This window comes from Somniosus microcephalus, chromosome 28 (assembly GCF_052327205.1).
Source record: "Somniosus microcephalus isolate GS21.2 chromosome 28, FLI_Smic_1.0, whole genome shotgun sequence".
NCBI classification, from domain to species: domain Eukaryota; kingdom Metazoa; phylum Chordata; class Chondrichthyes; order Squaliformes; family Somniosidae; genus Somniosus; species Somniosus microcephalus.
The window spans coordinates 37,106,491-37,127,696 of NC_141014.1; the positions used below are offsets into that span (position 1 = coordinate 37,106,491).

Below are 21,206 nucleotides of genomic sequence, written 5' to 3' on the forward strand. Positions count from 1 at the left end.
CAGAATTGGAGCGCAGAGATAGGGAGAGGGGCAAGGCCACGGAGGGATTTGAATTTTTTTATTTTTTTTTTATTTTTTTTTATTTTTTAAAAAGGCACTGCTGGATTGGGAGCAAATGGGGTGATGGGAGAACGGGGCTTGATGAGAGTTAGGATCCGGGCAGCAGAGGTCGGTATCGGAGTGCTTTACGGGACAGTGGACCAAGGAGGGCGGCACGTAAACAAGTCGGAAGGAAGGAGACAGGGTAGAGGTGCTGAGGGACAGATTTCCACAATAGCAGGTTACTCCGTGGACAAGCCAACTGCTTTTGCTGCGAGCGCAATCTACGCTGCAACTAGATTGACACACACTCGCTGTTGCAATCTTGTGCTGGAATTTGCTTTTTAAGTACAAACATAGAGAACAGCTCAGCAGATAAGCTCAAGCACTGAAAGTCCCCACTAATTCAGTGGAGGCCGATGAAGTATATTCATGTCGGACTGCCAATTCCTGACAGGACTGCACGAGTCTAGGTGGGCTCTCTACACTGCTCCAGTAACATCCGCCTGTTTATTACACAGCACCTCACAATGGGTGCTTAGGGACTTATTCTCTTGGGCGGTCCAGTGACAGACACATTCAGAAATCCTTTATTATATTTGGAGAGTCCCCAGACCGAGCCTACAGCAAGCATCCGCAAGTTGGAGGTGTGGAGTTTACACAGAAGCAGCTGCTGGTCTTGCTGCAACTCTACAGGATCAGCCAGTGGCTCAGTGGGTCGCACCCTCGCCTCCGAGTCAGCGGGTAAGAACATAAGGAATAGGAGCAGGAGTCAGCCATTCAATGAGATCATGGCTGATCTTCTGCCTCAACTCCATTCACCGGCCCTATCGCCATATCCCTTGATGCCCTTACTAGTCAGAAATCTTTCTGTTTTGAATATGCCCAATGACTGAGCCTCCACAGCCCTCTGGGGTAGAGAATTCCAAAGATTCACCACCCTCTGAGTGAAGAAATTTCTTCTCATCGCAGTCCTGAATGGCCTACCCTTTATCCTGAGGCTGTGGCCCCTGGTTCTAGACTCCCCAGCCAAAGGAAACATTCTCCCAGCATCCACCCTATCAAGCCCTGTAATAATTTTATATGCTTCAATGAGATCCCCTCTCATTCTTCTAAATTCAAGAGAATACTGGCCTAGTTTACTCAATCTCTTCTCATACGACAGTCTCGCCATCCCAGGAATCAATCTCGTGAACCTTCGTTGCACTCCCTCTATGGCAAGTATATCCTTCCTTAGGTAAGGAGACCAAAATTGTACACAATACTCCAGGCGTGGTCTCACCAGGGCCCTATATAATTGGAGTAAGACTTCTTTACTCAAATCCTCAAGGGTCGCGGGTTCAAGTCCCACTCCGGAGACTGGAGCACACAATCTAGGCCGACAGTCCAGTGCAGTGCCGAGGGAGTGCTGCACTGTCAGAGGTGCAGTCTTCCGGATTAGAGGTTAAGCTGAGGCCCCATCTGCCCTCTCAAGTGGACGTAAAAGATCACAGGGCACTATTCAAAGAGCAGGGGAGTTACCCCCGGAGTCCTGGCCAATATTTATCCCTCACCCGACATCACCAAACAGATTATCTTATTACTGCTGTTTGTGGGAGCTTGCTGTGCAAAAATTGGCTGCCACGTTTCCTACATTACAACAGTGATTACATGTCAAAAAGTACTTCATTGGCTGTAAAGCGCTTTGGGACATCCTGAGGTGGTGAAAGGCGCTGGAGAAATGCAAGTTCTTTCTTTAGCCCAATTGTGGTCGGTACTGAGCTCTGGGACACCCGACGGGACCTCAGCCAGCCTCCAGCCAACACCTTGCAGCACCCGTCACCCAACACCTCGTTCAGCTATGTGCCAGAAGGCATCTGTCTTCGGCTATGTAAAAACAAATTGAAAAGGTACAATTTGTCCAGCTAGCTACATTGATTTACATCATCCACCAAGTGCAGGGGACATGGTGAAGAAAGATCGAAGATTAAGCAGGACGTGACCAAGGAAGATATTCTTAGTTTGAAAGCTATATTCTGGGACTTAATCCTAAAGGGGGAGGGGGGGGGGGGGGTGGTGGTGGTGGTCATGTTCACCCAGACAGCCAAGTGCCTCTATTTAAATCTGACCCAGTTATACCAGTGCAATGGCATGCAAGCAGAGGTCGCCTATTCCCGATTAGGAGATCTCCTCAGTCTTATGAAAGATGATCCAGAGTTATGCAGCGTACATCACGCCTCGTGCTGGGGAAATCCGATTCAGCACAGACAGGGATGCAGGCACTTTGCTCATCGAGACCAGTCAGAAAGTGGAGAGACTGGCTCCGTGGATCGGTTACAGTACTGGCACCGGAGATCTGCGGCGTGTGCGCGCATTCAAGCAGCGTGACACCATTTTCCTTCTTGGGTGTGGGGTTTATTTATTTATTTATTTTGGAATGGGAACGCGGGTCGAGTCTCAATTCATGCTCCGATCAGCAGGGAGGACCAGAGAAAGCCCACTCTGCAGAAAAAGGGGGAGATCGCTAAACTGCGAAGGAGCAAAAAGAAATTGCAGGGGTACGAGGAAGAGCTGGTGCAGACTCGATGGGCCGAATGGCCACCGTCTGTGCTGTACCATTCTATGATTCTATAACAGTTCTGCAAAGGTACAGCAAGAGAAGTAGATGCAAAGCCAGTTAATGATGCGTCACCAGCATCTTGCACATTAGCTTCAAGTTGATTCGGAAAAATGGCAAAAAAAAAATCACAACACAACCACACGAGGAAGGCCATTCGGTCCATCTTAATTAAACCATTCAGAAAGACCCTGTAAATAGTTCTTAAAACGATTGCAAGGTTTTCGCCTCCACTGTTCTGTCTGAAGTCCATTCCATGTGACAATCCCTGCGTGTGAAATATTTCTCCCCAACATCAGTCCTAAATTTAGCTTTCACTGGATTGAACCCGTGACCCCCCCCTGGTCCTACTCTCATAATTTAAAGTGACATTCTGGGTTTATTTTTCCCATCCTCTCAACTATCTTGCGTACCTCTCAAGATGCCTCCTTTCCAGACTGAAACGCTCAAGTAGCTCCGATCTTTGGCACTAGCGAGCACAAAGATCTAGACGGACGCTCCCAGTGCAGTGCCGAGCCGAGGGAGCGCTGCACTGCCGGAGGTGCCGTCTTTCGGATGAGACGTTAAACTGAGGCCCCGTCTGCCCTCTCTGGTGGGCGTAAAAGATCCCGTGGCACTGTTTCAAACAAGTGCGGGGGGGAGTTCTCCCCGGTGTCCTGGGACCAATATTTACCCCATAACCAACATCATTAAAACAGATTATCACTTTGCTGTTTGTGGGAGCTTGCTGTGCGCAAATTGGCTGCTGTGTTTCCTACATTACAACCGTGGCTATACTTCAAAAAGTACTTCTTTGGCTGTGAAGCACTTTGGGACGTCCGATGGTCGTGAAAGGTGCTGTAGAAAGGCATGTCTTTCTTTTTTATTTAAAAAAAAACTGTGGCTCCTCTCATAACTGAATGTCCCTCTTGTATTTTGACAACCAGAACAGGACACAGTAGTCGAGATATGGGCTGACTCGAGCACTATATAGAATGATCAGCACCTCCTCCGAATTGCAGATCCAATCTACTGGAACGTAATTCAACGTTCTACTGCCCGTGTTATTGCTGCTTCGCATTGGCTGGGTATGTTGAATGCTTTCTCCAAGACTCCTACAACAACAAAAACAACTTGCATTTATATAGCCCCTTTAATGTACTAAAACGTCCCAAGGCGCTTCACTGTAGCGTTATCATACAAAGTTCGACACCGAGCCACATAAGGAGATTTTAAAGACAGGTGACCAAAAGCTTGGTCATAGAGGTAGGTCACATTGTCCGCATGCCCGATACGAGGCTCCCAAAACAGGAGCTCTACTCGGAGCTCCGACACAGCAAAAGAGAGCCCCAGGTGGGCAGAGGAAACGCTTCAAGGACACCCTCAAAGCCTCCTTGAAAAAGTGTAACATCCCCACTGACACCTGGGAATCCCTGGCCCAAGACCACGCAAAGTGGAGGAGAAGCATCTGGGAAGGCGCCGAACACCTAGAGTCTCTTCGCCGGGAGCAAGCAGAAGCCAAGCACAGGCAGCGCAAGGAGCGCCCGTCAACCCAAGCACCCCACCCACCCGCCCCTTCAACCACCGTCTGCCCCACCTGTGACAGAGACTGTAGGTCCCACATTGGACTCATCAGTCACCTGAGAACCCATTTTTAATGTGGAAGCAAGTCATCCTCGGTTCCGAGGGACTGCCTAAGAAGAAGAAAGGAGCGCCTTAAAGGTGGAGAGGCGGAGAGATTTGAGGTGGGGGTGGGCAGGGAATTGCAGAGCTTAGGCAGCCTTGCCCTCTCCCTACCCCTGTAACTGCCTCCAGCCCTCAGATCTCGGCGCTCCTCCAATTCTGGCCTCTTGCACATCCCCGATTTCATTGCTCCACCATTGGCGGCCGTGCCTTCAGCTGGCTAGGTTCCAAGCTCTGGAATTCCCTCCCTAAACCTCTCCTCCTTTGACATTCCTTACAACCTACCTCTTTGACCAAGCCTTTGACCATCTGTCCCAATAACTATGTGGCTCAGTGTCAAAATCTTGTTTGAGAACGCTCCTGTGAAGTGCCTGGGGCCATTTTACTACGTTAAACGTACTATAATCTCTGGCGTTTAGAAGAATGAGAGGTGATCTCATTGAAGTGTATAAGATTCTGAGGGGGATTGACAGGGTAGATGCTGAGAGGCTGTTTCCTCTGGCTGGAGTGTCTAGAACTAGGGGGATCAGAGTCTTACTTAAGAAAGGACATACTTGCTCTCGAGTCAGTACAAAGAAGGTTCACTCGGTTAATCCCGGGGATGAGTGGATGGACATATGAGGAGAGGTTGAGTAGATTGGGACTCTACTCATTGGAGTTCAGAAGAATGAGAGGCGATCTTATTGAAACATATAAGATTGTGAAGGGGTTGGATCAGGTGGATGCGGTGAGGATGTTCCCAATGATGGGTGAAACTAGAACTAGGGGGCATAGTCTTAGAATAAGGGGCTGCTCTTTCAAAACTGAGATGAGGAGGAACTACTTCACTCAGAGGGTGGTAGGTCCATGGAATATGCTGCCCCAAAAAGCTGTAGAAGCTACATCATTACATAAATTTAAAACAGAAATAGACAGTTTCCTAGAAGTAAAGGGAATTAAGGGTTACGGGGAGCGGGCAGGAATTTGGACAGGAGTCTAGGTTCGGATCGGTCATGGCCCTGTGGGTAGCGGAGCGGGCCCAGGGGCCGTGTAGCCTGATCCTGCTCCTATTTCGTGTGTCTAATTCTGTTAGATTCAGGAGATGGTTCTGTGATAGTAGATTGGCGGTTAGGATCAGATCAGCCATGATCTTATTGAATGGCGGAGCAGGCTCGAGGGGCCGATTGGCCTACTCCTGCTCCTAGTTCTTATGTTCTTAGGATAATGGGTCGGCCATTTAGGACTGAGATGAGGAGAAATTTCTTCACTCAGAGGGTGGTGAATCTTTGGAATTCTCTACCCCAGAGGGCTGTGGAGGCTCAGTCATTGAGTATATTCAAGACTGAGATCGATAGATTTTTGGACTCTAGGGGAATCAAGGGATATGGAGATAGTTCAGGAAAGTGGAGATGAGGTAGAAGATCAGCCATGGTCTTATTGAATGGCGGAGCAGGCTCGAGGGGCCAAATGGCCAACTCCTGCTCCTAATTCTTATGTTATCTTCAAGGCGCTATATAAATGCAAGTTGCCGTTGGTGTGCAAGCGCTGGCGACCACGGGTCCGCCACTGCTGGCGTGGGATTTAAAGGAGGCAATTATACACTGTTAAACGTTGAGAGCACTCTCCCTCCCCTTTACCTGAAGGATCGTTTAAGTTACATCTGTCCACTTCTCTCTCTATTTCAGAAGCTGTCCTCTCATCGGTTTCCGCCGCTCCTGGGTCACATTCGGTCGCGGATCCCAGCTCCACCGGCCCCCGATCGTCGGCGGAAAAGCCACCCTTGCCGTAGATGGACGGGTAGCTCTTGGAGAAGGCGTCCTCGGCAGCATCCGCGTCCTCCTCCGTCGCTTTGCCGCCGCGCACCGGGATGGCGCTGCTGGCGTAGGCCGAAGTCTTGTGGAAGACTGCAATGTCGTCCAGGTACTGCTTGGTGGCGTCCGAGAGGGCCCCTGTCCCGTGGACCGCGTAGGCGAGGTTCGACTGCAGCTTGGGCCGGTAAGCCGTCAGGAGGACCACGTCATTGCCCGTCTGCTTGCGATACTTCTCCACGGCACAGACAAGAGAGTCCCAGCTCTCTCGGTGGTTGTCAACCATGTCAGTCATCATCCTGGACGCGTAGCTGCCTGCGGAGAGGGTGGAAGACAAGACACAGTTGGCACAAATTTCAGTAGCTTCAGAAAAAGTACGTGCCAGGACAGGTTCTCTGGTTAGGCCCCAGCTGGAGTGTGACGCTCCATTCTGGGCATCGCACTTTAGGAAGGACATCAGGGTCTTGGAGAGGTTGCAGAAGAGATTTACTAGAATGGTGCCTGGGATGAGGAACGTCAGTTATGTGGAGAGATTGGGTCTGCTCTTGTGGAAATGGAAGCTAAGTAAGAAAACTGAGATAAAATGAAGGAGTCACCATGTGTATGGGATAATGGATAAATAATGCAGAGGTTCAGGAATATTCTGAACAGAGGGTTCATAGGTAACCTCGTCAGACACGAGTGAGGTCACTACAGACGCCAGTTAGCAAACAACGGGTCAATTAGAGAAAATGGATGAAAACGGACGTAAACTGAATCAAGGAGATGAGACAGGATGTGGAATAGGGTAAACTAATCATCAGGATGCAGGGACAGTAACAAATGTGTAACCAAAGAGATGGGACAGATTATAGGATAGTATAAACCAGGAGGGAAAACCCCAGATAGAGAGCGACAACCTGGCAGCGAGGACCTAGGAGCAACACTCGACAGCAGGGGCCTGGGGACAGAAACCCTACGTAGAGGTTTGGACAGAGATTGATCACCTCGGACCAAAATCGGGTAATATCAATATAAGTTGTGAGTCTTATATTTTGGAATTGTACTTTAAATAATGAACGGTGTCGGTTAAGCATTTATTAAAGATAAATCTTTGTACGCGAAATCCATTGCCTGTGTGTTTGGTCAGACCAAAATTTACATTTGAACCCTAAAAGGAAAACTGCGAACCTATTTGTTCAGATTTCGCTCATCTAGCGAAATCTGAGCAATAGCTGTCTTTAGGGAAGTTTTGATGGAGGTGTTCAAAATCATGAGGGGTTTGGAGAGTAAATAAGCAGAAGCTGTTTCCAGTGGCAGGAGGGCAGATTTAAAGTATTTGGCAAAAGAATCAGGGGGTAGATTAGGAGACACTTTTTACGCAGCGAGTTGTGATCTGGAACGCGCTGCCTGAAAGGGCGGTGGAAGCAGATTCAATAGTAACTTTCAAAAGGGAATTGGAGAAATATTTGAAGGTAATTTCAGGGCTATGGGGAAAGAGTGGGGGGGGGGGGGTGGGACATAGGCACGGGGGGGCCGAATGGCCTCCTTCTGTGCTGTATGATTCTATGAAACTCACCGTCAACCGTACCAGGTTAATCCGAGGGTACACAGCGAGTGAACATTTAAGTTTGCAAAGGAATCTCTTTCTTAGTCGTGCCTCAGTTGGCCGCACTCTCACCCGAGTCAGAAGGTCGTGGGTTCACGTCCCACTCCAGAGACTGGAGCACATAATCCAGGCCGACACTCCAGTACAGTGCTGCGGGAGTGCTGCACTGTCAGAGGTGCTGTCTTTTGGATGAGACGTTAAACCGAGGCCCCATCTGCCTGGTAAATCGATGTTCTGTTTACCCCCTCAGATAAATGTAAAAGATCCCAGGGCACTATTCAAACAGCAAGGGAGTTCCCCCTGGTGCCCTGGCCAATATTCATCCCTCAACCAACATCACCAAGAAACAGATGAACTGGTCATGTATCGCATGACTGTTTGAGAGACTTTGCTGTGCACAAACTGACTGCCACGTTTCCTACATTACAATCTAGAATATATTAATAACTGAATATTCACATGCACTTCATAGAATCATAGAAATTTACAGCACAGGAGGTGGTCATTCGGCCCATCCTGTCCATGCGGAGCTATCCCACCCTAATCCCACTTTCCAGCTCTTGGTCCGTAGCCCTGTAGGTTACGGCACTACAAGTGCACATCCAAGTACTTTTTAAATGTGACCAGGGTTTCTGCCTCTCCCACCCTTTCAGGGAGTGAGTTCCAGACCCCCACCACCCTCTGGGTGAAACACATTTTCAAATCCCCTCTAAACCTCTGACCAATTACTTTAAATCTCTGCCCCCTGGTTATTGACCTCTCTGCTGAGGGAAATAGGTCCTTCCTGTCCACTCTATCTCAGGCCCCTCATAATTTTATACACCTCAATCTAGTCTCCCCTCGGCCTCCTCTGTTCCAAAGAAAACAACCCCAGCCCATCCAATCTTTCCTCATAGCTAAAATTCCGCAGCCCAGGCAACATCCTCGTAAATCTCCTCTGCACCGCCTCTAGTGCAATCACATCCTTCCTGTAATGTGGTGACCAGAACTGCACGCAGTACTCTAGCTGCGGCCTAACTAGTGTTTTATACATTTCAAGCATAACCTCCCTGCTCTTCTATTCTATGCCTCGGCTAATAAAGGCAAGTATCCCGTTCTGCCTTCTTAACCACCTTATCTACCTGTCTAGCTACATTCAGGGATCTGTGGACATGCACTGCAAGGTCATAAGAACATAAGAAATAGGAGCAGGAGTAGACCATTCGGCCCCTCGAGCCTGCTCCGCCATTTAATAAGATCATGGCTGATCCGATTTTGGCCTCAACTCCACTTTCCCGCCCGCTCCCCATAACCCTCGACTCCACTGTTGCACAAAAATCTGTCTATCTCTGCCTTGAATATATTCACTGACCCAGCCTCCACAGCTCTCTGGGGTAAAGAATTCCAAAGATTCACAACTCTCAGAAGAAATCCCTCCTCATCTCCGTCTTAAATGGGCGCCCCCTTATTCTGAGACTATGCCCCCTCGTTCTAGATTCCCCCACGAGGGGAAACATCCTCTCTGCATCTACCCTGTCCAACCCCCTCAGAATCTTACATGTTTCAATAAGATCACCTCTCCATCTGATCCTCTGCACTTCTCAGTTGCCTACCATTTATTTCCCAGCCCTGTGGCCTTCCTTTCAACTTCCCCCCCCCCCCCCCCACCCCATTTATAAACTGCTATGTCTCCATTTATAATGGACACTGCCCTATGTAAACGGTCATGCTGTAATGACACCCTCCCACCAGTGGAGGTGTTAAAGGTCACAGGCCAGTTTTACACAGCACAGCTCCATCCACTTAAACCATGCGTCAAGAGGCAGATTCACTGCCGGGACTGGTGGGAGGTGCAAAGGTCATTTTCTTCCCCCCCCCCCCCCCACCAAATAGCAAAAAAGTGACCCATATCCAGAGGTTCTATCTTAACAACACACACACGCCCAAGTGGGACTTCGAAGTTCCTTGGAGACAAGGTTACTTATATCAGTACGGGACTAAACTTACATTCAGCCAGTGGGATCGAGTTACAGCAGGCCAGGGGATAAGATGCAGCAAGTTAAACAGATTGCAACGGGAGATAAAGGCTGTGGGAGACTGGGAGCTGCCTACTTCTGTTTTTCAGTTCTTGCCATTGGCAAAACAACCTTGCATCAACTTAGCAAGCTGGAAGCGTGAAAAAAAAAGACAAACTCACATTCCTACAGCGCCTTTCACCATCTCAGGACTTCCCAACCTGCTTTACAGCCAATGAAGTACTTTTGAAGTGTAGTCACTGTTGTATTGTCCAACACCGCCTTCAGTGTGCCAGTGCAGCCTTCGGGCGCCTGAGGGAGAGAGTGTTTGAAGACCTGGACCTCAAACCCGGCACTAAGCTCATGGTCTACAGGGCAGTAGTGATACCCGCCCTGCTGTATGCCTCAGAGACATGGACCATGTACAGCAGGCACCTCAAAGCACTGGAGAGGTACCACCAACGCTGCCTCCGCAAGATCCTGCAAATCCATTGGTAGGATAGGCGCACCAACGTCAGTGTTCTTGCTCAGGCCAACATCCCCAGCATCGAAGCTCTGACCACGCTCGATCAGCTCTGATGGACGGGTCACGTTGTCCCCATGCACGATATGAGACTCCCAAAACAAGCGCTATACTCGGAGCTCCGGCACGGCAAGAGAGCCCCAGGTGGGCAGAGGAAACGCTTCAAGGACACCCTCAAAGCCTCCTTGAAAAAGTGTAACATCCCCACCGACACCTGGGAATCCCTGGCCCAAGACCGCACAAAGTGGAGGAGAAGCATCCGGGAAGGCGCCGAACACCTCGAGTCCCTTCACCGGGAGCAAGCGGAAGCCAAGCGCAGGCAGCGCAAGGAGCGCACGTCAACCCAAGCACCCCACCCACCCGCTTCAACCACCGTCTGCCCCAACCTGTGACAGAGACTGTAGGTCCCGCATTGGACTCATCAGTCACCTGAGAACACATTTTTAATGTGGAAGCAAGTCATCCTCGGTTCCGAGGGACTGCCTAAGAAGTAGGAAACGCGGCAGCCAATTTGCGCACAGCATCGAAAGATGGCACCTCCGACAGTGCAGCGCTGGGCGTGTCAATCCAGATTTTGTGCTGAAGTCTCTGGAGTGTGGACTTGAACCCACGGCCTTCTGACTCATGAGGCAAGAGAGTGCTGCCCACTGAGCCCCGGCTGACACAGGAGTGCTTCTGCTCAACGGTCTCTAAGCGGTGCGGCCGCGCGGTGCTCTGCAGATCCTGCGCAGCCGGTGAGCCGGCTTTTAAACAGAAAAACCGCGCATGCCTAAAATCAAGGCGTTGTTTAACCGGGAGCCAAAGTAGGCCAGCGAGCACGGGAGTGATGGGCGAACGGGGCCTGGTGCGAGTTAGGACACGAGTTTTGGATGACCTCAAAGTTTACGGAGGGCGGAAGATTCTACACAGCGTACAAGAACCATTTAGTCTCGCCTTCCCAGCCCCGCGCTCCCCTCAGATTTCCTCCCCCTTTGCTCCCGAAGGCACCGGCAGCTCTCCAAGACCTTGCTCAGGTGCCCATTCTTTATGGGCGAGGACTAGGTGGCATAGTGGTTAACACTGTTGCCTCACAGCGCCAGGGACCCGGGTTCGAATCCGGCCTCGGGTGACTGTGCAAACTCCACACAGACATTCTCCCCGTGTTTGCGTGGGTTCCCTCCGGGTGCTCCGGTTTCCTCCCACAGTCCAAAAATGTGCGGGTTAGGATGATTGGCTATGATAAATTGACCCTTAGTGTTAGGGGGATTAAATACGTGGGGTTACGGGGATCGGGTGGGATATGTGTCGGTGCAGGCTCGATGGGCCGAAATGGCCTCTATCTGCATTGTGGGGTTTCTGTGATTTCTGTGATTCTGTGAAGACGCCACAGACCAGCCCATTCCCGTGGCCACTAAATAAGTGCGGACATTAGTTAGCGACGAGGGGCAAGAACCCCGACTAAATTTGCTCCTCCTATTCCCTAGCTCAGAGCAAGGGTTGCCAACTCTGGCTGGAAGTATTCCAGGAGGATTCAAATCACATGACCTCCCGGCTTCTGACACTGCAGAAAAAAAAAAGCGAAGGGGCAGGCGAGCACAGGACTGGGCTCAGCTGTGACGGTCGCCCAATTCTCACTCTCTCGGCGCGCACAGACACGCACGAGGAACACTTAGCCAGGCACGGTATTGGACAGCTGCCAACACTCGTCCAACTCCACCCCAGGAGAAAAAAAAAAATCACCTTCAGCACGGGAGCAGAGGAGATGTTGGGCCAGTTTTCAGAAACCACTGCCTTTTCACACGACTGACTATTTCAATGCTCAATAGAATACCAATCCGCTATTTACAAGAAACACAGCACCTCCCACATTAGATTTGCAAAATACAGCGCCTTTAACGTTGTAAAACGTCCCACAGCGCTTCACAGGAGCGTAAGTCAGACTAAAATTTGACACCCAGCCACCCGAGGAGGAGGTGGTATTAGGACAGGTGAGCAAAAGCTTGGTCAAAGAAGTTGAGGCGCGGAGAGGTTTAGGGAGAGAATGCCAGAGCTTAGGGCCCAGACGGTGAAGGCACGCCTGCCAATGTTGAGGCGAAGGAGGCGGGGGGACACGCAAGAGGCCCGAATTGGAGGAGCGCAGAGATCTCGGAGGGCTGGAAGAGGTTATAGAGATAGGGAGGGGCGAGGGCCATGGAGGGATTTGAACACAAGGAAGAGAATTTTAAAGGGTTCAATTACACTCTGCATTCTATCCCACAAGCATTAAAAAATTCTCTGCCTCCCAACCCCCCTCCCAAACCAGGCAGACTTCAGCCAGCCCCCCTCCCAAACCAGGCAGACTTCAGCCAGCCCCCCTCCCAAACCAGGCAGACTTCAGCCAGCCCCCCCTCCCAAACCAGGCAGACTTCAGCCAGCCCCCCTCCCAAACCAGGCAGACTTCAGCCAGCCCCCCTCCCAAACCAGGCAGACTTCAGCCAACCCCCCTCCCAAACCAGGCAGACTTCAGCCAGCCCCCCCTCCCAAACCAGGCAGACTTCAGCCAGCCCCCCCTCCCAAACCAGGCAGACTTCAGCCAGCCCCCCCTCCCAAACCAGGCAGACTTCAGCCAACCCCCCTCCCAAACCAGGCAGACTTCAGCCAGCCCCCCCCTCCCAAACCAGGCAGGCTTCAGCCAGCCCCCCTCCCAAACCAGGCAGACTTCAGCCAACCCCCCCCCTCCCAAACCAGGCAGACTTCAGCCAGCCCCCCTCCCAAACCAGGCAGACTTCAGCCACCCCCCTCCCAAACCAGGCAGACTTCAGCCAGCTCCCCCTCCCAAACCAGGCAGACTTCAGCCAACCCCCCCCTCCCAAACCAGGCAGACTTCAGCCAGAAGAGTTCAGGGAACAACTTCCTGAAACAAGGGCTGAGGCGGTTAACGGCCCTGCCACCAACGGTGAGGCACAAGAGGTGGTCAACAGTGTGGGCGACTCCGCAACTGATTAACCAACGTGTCAAACACTTGCTACATCTCTGGTCTTCCATACATCCCATCCCCACCCCTTGGTACCTCACCATTGGTGGTCGAGCCTTCACAAGCCATGGTCATACTCTCCAGAACGCCCTGCCTAAATACACAGACAAAGACCTTTTCTAACCAAGCTTTCTGGTCATTTTCCAAACTCTCCGACCATGGCTCAGCACCGATTTTTGTTTCACTCTCGTCCCCCTATCCAGTAAAGCACCACGAGCAGTTTTTGCTACATAAGGCTCCAGACACACAGACAGTCTGAAGGCTGCCTCAGAAGATGGGAAGTTTAATTCAGAAAAGAAGAAGTAGGTTCTAACTGTCTAGCGTGCACTCAATGATTCAAATGCAGGACATGGAATTTCTCAATTGATAACCTCACTATGGAGGCCAACTCCATACTCACACACACAGCCTGTCCTCAACAAACACCTCTCTATCCCTCCCCAAGGAACTAAAAGTCCTCATTTGAGGATACAAGGGGCCTGGGAGCAGATTTGGCTCTCACACATTGCCTTCACACATTTACCTGCTGGAATCCCCGCCACATTTTAACCCAAGTGCAGTCGATTGCACGGCCCTCTAAGCTGCCCGGTGACCCCCAACCCAAGGTTGAAATGGGAGAGCGCACGCTGTAAATGGGCATTCAGAATCTCAACAGCACAGAAACGGGCCATTCGGCCCAACTGGTCCATGTTTGTGCTCCACACGAGCCTCCTCCCACCCTACTTCATATTGGTTAAAACTAATTGATGACCGATGTCATCACCAATTAGGAGACAGCAAGTGCCCCCTTCTTGAAAAAGGGCATAACACCACCCCCCCCCCCCCCCTTCATCTAACCGTATCAGCATCTGTACATGGACGTTCATAGAATCTTACAGCACAGAAGGGCGCCCATTCGGTCTATCATGCCAATGCTGCTCTTTGAAAGAGCTATCCAATTAGTCCCATTCTTTCCCAGTAGCCCACGCACAAGTATTAGACATCACCAACATCAGTGTTCTTGCTCAGGCCAACATCCCCAGCATCGAAGCTTTGACCACGCTCAATCAGCTCCGATGGACGGGCCACATCGTCCGCATGCCCGATACGAGGCTCCCAAAACGAGCACACTATTCGGAGCTCCGACACGGCAAGAGAGCCCCAGGTGGGCAGAGGAGACGCTTCAAGGACACCCTCAAAGCCTCCTTTGAAAAAGTGCAACATCCCCGCTCAAAGTGGAGGGGAAGCATCCGGGGAAGGCGCCGAACACCTCGAGTCTCTCCACCGGGAGCAAGCGGAAGCTAAGCGCAAACAGCGCACGTCAACCCAAGCACCCCACCCGCCCCTTCAGCCACCGTCTGCCCCACCTGTGACAGAGACTGAAGGTCCCACATTGGACTCATCAGTCACCTGAGAACTCATTTTTAGCGTGGAAGCAAGTCATCCTCGGTTCCGAGGGACTGCCTCAGAGAGATTAGACATCAGCCTCTGGCTACTATCCCATCAGCTAGTCCCAAATGTTATACCACCCACATATTAGCTTCCATGTTTATATAATCCAGGCTTCACAACAGTGGCGGTTATACTAGTGCAGAGGAAGACTGTCTCTTGCACCACACTAACTGCTTTATACTGTCCTTTTGGAATCAACATCCTGAAATCCTCAGCACAGCACCAGTTGCAAGATAAAAACACAGCACAGTGAGTTTGGCAGAGGTGGGGGAGAAGAGAGAGAACGCAAGAGTATATCAAAAGCAAAGATACCTCTTCCAGACTCAAATATGTCAATGCATTCAGTAGCAACCACAATTCAGAAGTAATTGCAGAGTATTGGGTGAGAATTTTTTTTTAGAATCAAAAATTTATCTACATAACCCCCCCAGGACATAACATGTTTCCAAGTATTAGAGCAAAGAACAAACTTGCAGTTATTTGCCAGCCGTGGCTCCGTGGGTGGCCCCGATTGTGGGTTCAAGTCCCAAGCCAGAGACTCACTCGAGTGCATAATCTTAGCTGACATTTAGGGGCAGTACTGAGGGAGCGCCGCACTGTCGGAGGGGCAGTGCTGAGGGAGCGCCGCACTGTCGGAGGGGCAGTGCTGAGGGAACGCCGCACTGTCGGAGGGGCAGTGCTGAGGGAGCGCCGCACTGTCGGAGGGGCAGTGCTGAGGGAGCGCCGCACTGTCGGAGGGGCAGTGCTGAGGGAGCGCCGCACTGTCGGAGGGGCAGTGCTGAGGGAGCGCCGCACTGTCGGAGGGGCAGTACTGAGGGAGCGCCGCACTGTCAGAGGGGCAGTACTGAGGGAGCGCCGCACTGTCGGAGGGGCAGTACTGAGGGAGCGCCGCACTGTCGGAGGGGCAGTGCTGAGGGAGCGCCGCACTGTCGGAGGGGCAGTGCTGAGGGAGCGCCGCACTGTCGGAGGGGCAGTACTGAGGGAGCGCCGCACTGTCGGAGGGGCAGTACTGAGGGAGCGCCGCACTGTCGGAGGGGCAGTACTGAGGGAGCGCCGCACTGGCGGCAGTGCTATCAGTCAGGTGCGCTGGTAAACCAAGGCCCCAGTTGTCCTCTCAGGTGGACGTAAAAGATCCCATGCCACTATTTTGAAGAAAGGAGTTCTCCCCGGTGTTCTGGCCAACATTTATCCCTCAACCAACATCATTAAATCCTGGCCATTATCACATTGCTGCTTGTGGGAGCTTGCTGTGCGCAAATTGGCTGCTGTGCGCCCCACATTACATCAGTGACTACACTTCAAAAGTACTTCATTGGCTGTGAAACGCTTTGGGATACCCTGAAAGGCGCTATAGAAATGCAAGTTCTTTCTTTTATAGAAGCTTTGACAGCTCAGAACACCAGGAGAGCTCCCCTACTTTTCTTTGTATTGGTCAACAGGATCTTTGACATCCACTTGAACAAGCAGACATGGCCTCAGTTTAACATCTCATACAAAAGACAGCACCGCTGACAATGAAGCACTTGCCTCAGGGCTGCACGGAAGTGTCAGCGTAGATCCTGCGCTCAAGTCCGAGAGTGGGGCTTGAACCCACGACCTTGTGTCTCAGGTGAGAATGAGACCCCACTGAGCCAAGGCTTTATAAAACACACATTTGAGAAACCCAGCAGATTATTTGCTCATATTGTAGAGCATGTCTATTAAACAAGTGAGAAGAACACAGCAACACATCACCCCAGCAAAATTTAAGAAAAAGACTTACATTTATATAGTGCCTTTCACGACCACTCAAAGCGCTTTACAGCCAATGAAGTACTTTTGGAGTGTAGTCACTGTTGTAATGTAGGAAGCACAGCAGCTAATTTGCGCACAGCAAGCCCCCACAAACAGCAATGTGATAATGACCAGATCATCTGTTTTTGTGATGTTGATTGAGGGATAAATATTGGCCCCAGGACACCGGAGAGAACTCCCCTGCTCTTCTTCGAAATTGTGTCATGGGATCTTTTACATCCACCTGGGAGGGCATACAGGGCCTCAGTTTTAAAGTCTCATCCGAAAGACGGCACCCCCGACAGCGCGGCACTCCCGCGGCACTGCGCTGGGAGCATCAGCCTAGCTTTATGTGCTCAAGGTCCCTGGAGCGGGGACTCGAACCCACAGCCTTCTGTCTCAGAGGCAAGAGACAATCCAATCCAAATCACAATACTCTAGTCAAGGGTTGGTTGAAGGTTCATTCTCTCTCTCTGCTTCACATGGTAGCCCAGTGAGCATAAAACACCTGGCCAGGTAAAAAGTACCACCACAGCCTCAGGTGCAGTCTCTCCCTGCACAGAGACAAAAAGGGCCAAGGAGCAACTTGATAAAACAGTCCCCTCCTATGGAAAGAGGAGGGTCAGTGAACAGCTCCTCAGGCAGCTGAGAGAGAAAGACTTGTATTTCTATAGCGCCTTTCACGACCACCATACGTTTCAAAGCGCTTTACAGCCAATGAAGTACTTTTTGAAGTGTGGTCACTGTTGTAATGTGGGAAACGCGGCAGCCAATTTGCTCACAGCAAGCTCCCACATTCAGCAATGCGATAACGGCCGGATAAGCTGTTTTTGTTATGTTGGTTGAGGGAGATATATTGGGCCCACGACACCCCCGGGGATAACTCCCCTGCTCTTCTTCGAAATTGTGTCATGGGATCTTTCACGTCCACCTGAGAGAGCAGACGGGGCCTCGGTTTAACGTCTCATCCGAAAGACGGCACCTCTGACAGTGCGGCGCTCACTCAGCACTGCACTGGGAGTGTCAACCTAGATTTTTTGTGCCCTGGAGCGGAGACTCGAACCCACAACCTTCTAACTCAGAGGCAAGAGGCAATCCAATCCAATCCAAATCACAACACTCTAGTCAGATTTTGGTTGAAGATTCATTCTCTCTCTCTCTCTCTCTCTCTCTCTCTCTGTTTTGCTCACTCCTTCACATGGCAGCCCAGTGAGCATAAAACACCTGGCCAGGTATATATATTTTTTAAAAAGCACCTCCACAGCCTCAGGTGCAGTATCTCCCTGTGCAGAGACAAAAAGGGCCAAGGGGCAACTTGATTTAAAAAACAACACAGTCCCCTTCCATGAGCAGCTATGGAAAGAGGAGGGTCCAAGCCAGGACAGCAGGCAGGCAGTAAGCAAGGGCAATTACAGAGTGCAAAGCAAAAGGCCAGGAGGGGGAGATTGAGCCCCAATTCCCAATCCAAAGCCCTCTCCCCAGCCCAGCTCCTTACCTGTCTCTCCTGAAGCCGAGCCAGAGCCTCCGATGCACGGCCTCGCAGTCTTATGTCATCACGCCATTGCGTGTTACGTCAGACGCCAAGGCTATTATTTTTTTAATCCTCTTTGATATTTTTGTTCCTTTCTGGCATAGATCTAAATGTCATGAACATATAACAATGACTATATATATTTCTATTTTTAATTTTTTTTTTAACAACACAATCACAGCCGCCGGCCGTTGCCCCGCACAAACATGGCGCGCCCCGAACTAAAATGGCGGACGTTTGTTTACTAGATTGACGCTGACGGGGGAAAGAAAATCTACTCAACGACCTCAAAGAGCGCCTTTTCCACACAATTATCCTTTTTTGGTTGTTGCTTTCCCCCCTCCTCTGAGGTGATCGGAAGCGAGGAACGACCGAGACGTTTGGGGGACTTTGCCCCGCATAAAGATGGCGGCCGGCCCATAGCAACCGGCCAAACTCCGGCGGGGAGGCGACTCCTTTCGTTTGCAACGAGTCGGAACTTCGATCGAGAAAGGGCGTCGAGCGTCTCCCAATATAACAGGGACATTAGATTTTTGTATTAAGCACAAGAACACTCGCCGCCACCACCACCACCGTCGCCACCAATTCCCCTCACAAAGATGGCGACCACGGCGCCATTTTATTTAATTGATGCCTTTTGCTGAAAATGTGAAGCCTTTTGCTGGAAACTTAAAACAGATTTTGAGAGAGAGGGGAAGGTTTAGGAAGGACCTAACCAAAACTGTGTTCATTAAAGTTGCAAGAGGCTTTATGCATTTTTTTTTAAACTGGAAAAATAAACCCACCCCCATCAATGCTACAAGATTTCAATGCTGGTGCTGCCACATTGTGCACTGATTTGAGGATTAAAACCCAGAGTTGCCACAAACAATTTGTTGATCACAAGCATCCGGCAAGTCATAAGACACTGACGTCACCCAGCCAGCTCAAGCAGGACTCTAAAGTTGGAACTTGATGCACAAGTCCGGCTCCCCCAGACAGGGCAGCGAGAAAATTGGAATTGTTTCAATTTAAAAAAGAGCTGGAAGGTGAAAGTTGTGATGATGCCATTGGCATTCTGACCAATCGCGCCCCCCCCCCCAATAGTGGGTGAGCCACCCAGCAACCAATAGGAAATCGGCAGCAGCCGGAAATGATGCAAGGAGTTTTGTTTTGGGACAAGCAGAAGTAAAGAATGGCATCACCTGCAGAGAGTCATCATAAGGTAATAACTCGTTCATTATAGACTGTAGCACGGAGACACTGTAATACATTGTGATACAGTGAAGGATGGGAGCACCTGCAGAGCGTCACAAGGTAATAACTCGTTCATTATAGACTGTAGCTCAGAGACACTGTGATACACTGTGAAGGATGGGGTCACCTGCAGAGAGTCACAAGTAATAACTTTTTGAATACCTCTTAATGTCTCTTCACTTCTCTTTTGTCCTTTCATCCCCATTTCCCAGCCCCCCAAACTGGCCTTTTAATCTGTTTCATTTCCTGTGTTTTTTCAGTCCTGACGAAGGGTTTCGACCTGAAACGTTGACTCTATTTCTTTCTCCACGGATGTTGCCCGACCTGCTGAGTTTTTCCAGCATTTTCTGTTGTTATTTTGGATTTCCAGCATCCGCAGTATTTTGCTATCGTACAAGTAATAACTTGTTCATTATAGACTGTAATACAGAGACACTGTAGTACACGGTGATACAATGAAGGATGGAGTCATCTGCAGAGAATTACAAGGTATTAACTCGTTCATTGTATACTGTAGTACAGAGATACACTGATACAATGAAGGATGGGATCCCCTGCAGAGAGTTACAGGATATTCACTTGTTCATTATATACTGTAGCAAAGGGATGCACTGATACAATGAAAGATGGGATCACTTGCAGAGGGTTACAAGGTATTAATTTAATTATTATCTACTGTAGCACAGGGATACATGGATACAGTGAAGGATGGGGTTATTTGCAGTGTATACTTGTACATTCACTCATATTCTCTCTAACTACAAGTATATGTGTAAGAATAGTGAGACTCTCTCACTTCTTATCAGCGAGCACTCATATATGTGTAGTGAGAATATTGGTAAGTGTACCAGTATGAGTAGTTACAGAGAGAATGTTGGCGAGAGTCTGAGTATACGTGTAGTTATAGTGAGAATCGGTCATTGATCTGAATAGTTAACCCTAATATAGTGTTGTTGCAGTGAGAATTTCGGTAAGTGTACTAGTATATGTGTTGCTATCGGTGAGTGTAGGATTATGTAGGATCTACAGTACAGAACCAGGCCATTCGGCCCAACCAGGTCATGCCAGTGTTTATGCTCCACTCGAGCCTCCTCCTGTCTTTCCTCATCTAACTCGATCAGCAGAACCCTCTATTCCCTTCTCCCTCATGTTTATCTAGCCTCCCCTTAAATGCATCTATTCACTTCAACTACTCCCTGTGGTAGCGAGTTCCACATTCTCACCACTCTCTGGGTGAAGAAGTTTCTTCTGAATTCCCTATTTGATTTCTTGGTGATTATATGTTCTATTGATGGCCTCCAGTTATGCTCTTCCCCACAAAAAAGAAAGAAAAGTGGAAACGCTCTCTGTGTCTACTTTATCAAAACCTTTCATAATTTTAAAGACCTCTATTAGGTCACCTCTCAGCCTTCTCTTTTCAAGAGAAAAGAGACCCAGCCTGTTCATCCTTTCCTGATCTGTATACCCTCGCATTTCTGGTATCATCCTTGTAAATCTTTTTTTGCACCCTCTCCAGTGCCTCTATATCCTTTTTATAATATGGTGACCAGAATTGTATGTAGTAAGTGTGGTCTAACCAAGATTTGATACAAGTTTAGCATAACTTCACTACTTTTCAATTCAATCCCTCTAGAAATAAATCCTAGTGCTTGGTTTGCCTTTTTTTATGGCCTTATTAACCTGAGTCGCTACTTTTAGTGATTTGTGCATTTTTACTCGGAGATATCTTTTCTCTTCTACCCATTTAGATTCTTATTTTCCAGGTAGTAAGTGACCTCTTTATTTTTCTTACCAGACTGTAATAGCTCACATTTATCTGTGTTGAAATTCATTTGCCAATCTACAAGTACTAGTGTGCGTGTAGTTATCGGCGAGCGTACTAGTGTACGTGTAGCTATCGGCGAGTGTACTAGTGTACGTGTAGCTATCGGCGAGTGCACTAGTGTGCGTGTAGTTATCGGCGAGTGTACTAGTGTACGTGTAGCTATCGGCGAGTGTACTAGTGTACGTGTAGCTATCGGCGAGTGCACTAGTGTGCGTGTAGTTATCGGCGA

The 21,206-nt window shown here is 49.8% G+C and overlaps 2 protein-coding genes across 5 annotated transcripts in view; one reads left to right on the top strand and one right to left on the bottom strand.

Annotated features, from left to right (window-relative positions):
* The window catches only part of akt1s1 (AKT1 substrate 1 (proline-rich)), a 41,669-nt gene extending 22,847 nt beyond the window's left edge, over window positions 1-18,822 (bottom strand). For 2 of the 3 annotated variants that reach the window (XM_085969846.1, XM_085969843.1), the window contains exons 1-3: window positions 18,702-18,822; window positions 17,881-18,022; window positions 5,914-6,399 (exon numbers count right to left, since the gene is read on the bottom strand). In XM_085969846.1, coding sequence (XP_085825972.1) covers window positions 5,914-6,382 — 469 coding nt within the window. In that variant the 5' untranslated portion in view covers window positions 6,383-6,399; window positions 17,881-18,022; window positions 18,702-18,822. Of the gene's footprint in view, window positions 1-5,913; window positions 6,400-9,848; window positions 10,006-17,880; window positions 18,023-18,701 lie in introns of those variants that run through there. The other variant, XM_085969844.1, reaches the window with a different exon arrangement.
* A 168-nt stretch (window positions 18,823-18,990) lies between these two features.
* tbc1d17 (TBC1 domain family, member 17) overlaps window positions 18,991-21,206 on the top strand; it is a 53,192-nt gene continuing 50,976 nt past the window's right edge. Inside the window, exon 1 of one of the 2 annotated variants that reach the window (XM_085969841.1) lies at window positions 18,991-19,120. In XM_085969841.1, coding sequence (XP_085825967.1) covers window positions 19,091-19,120 — 30 coding nt within the window. In that variant the 5' untranslated portion in view covers window positions 18,991-19,090. The other variant, XM_085969842.1, reaches the window with a different exon arrangement.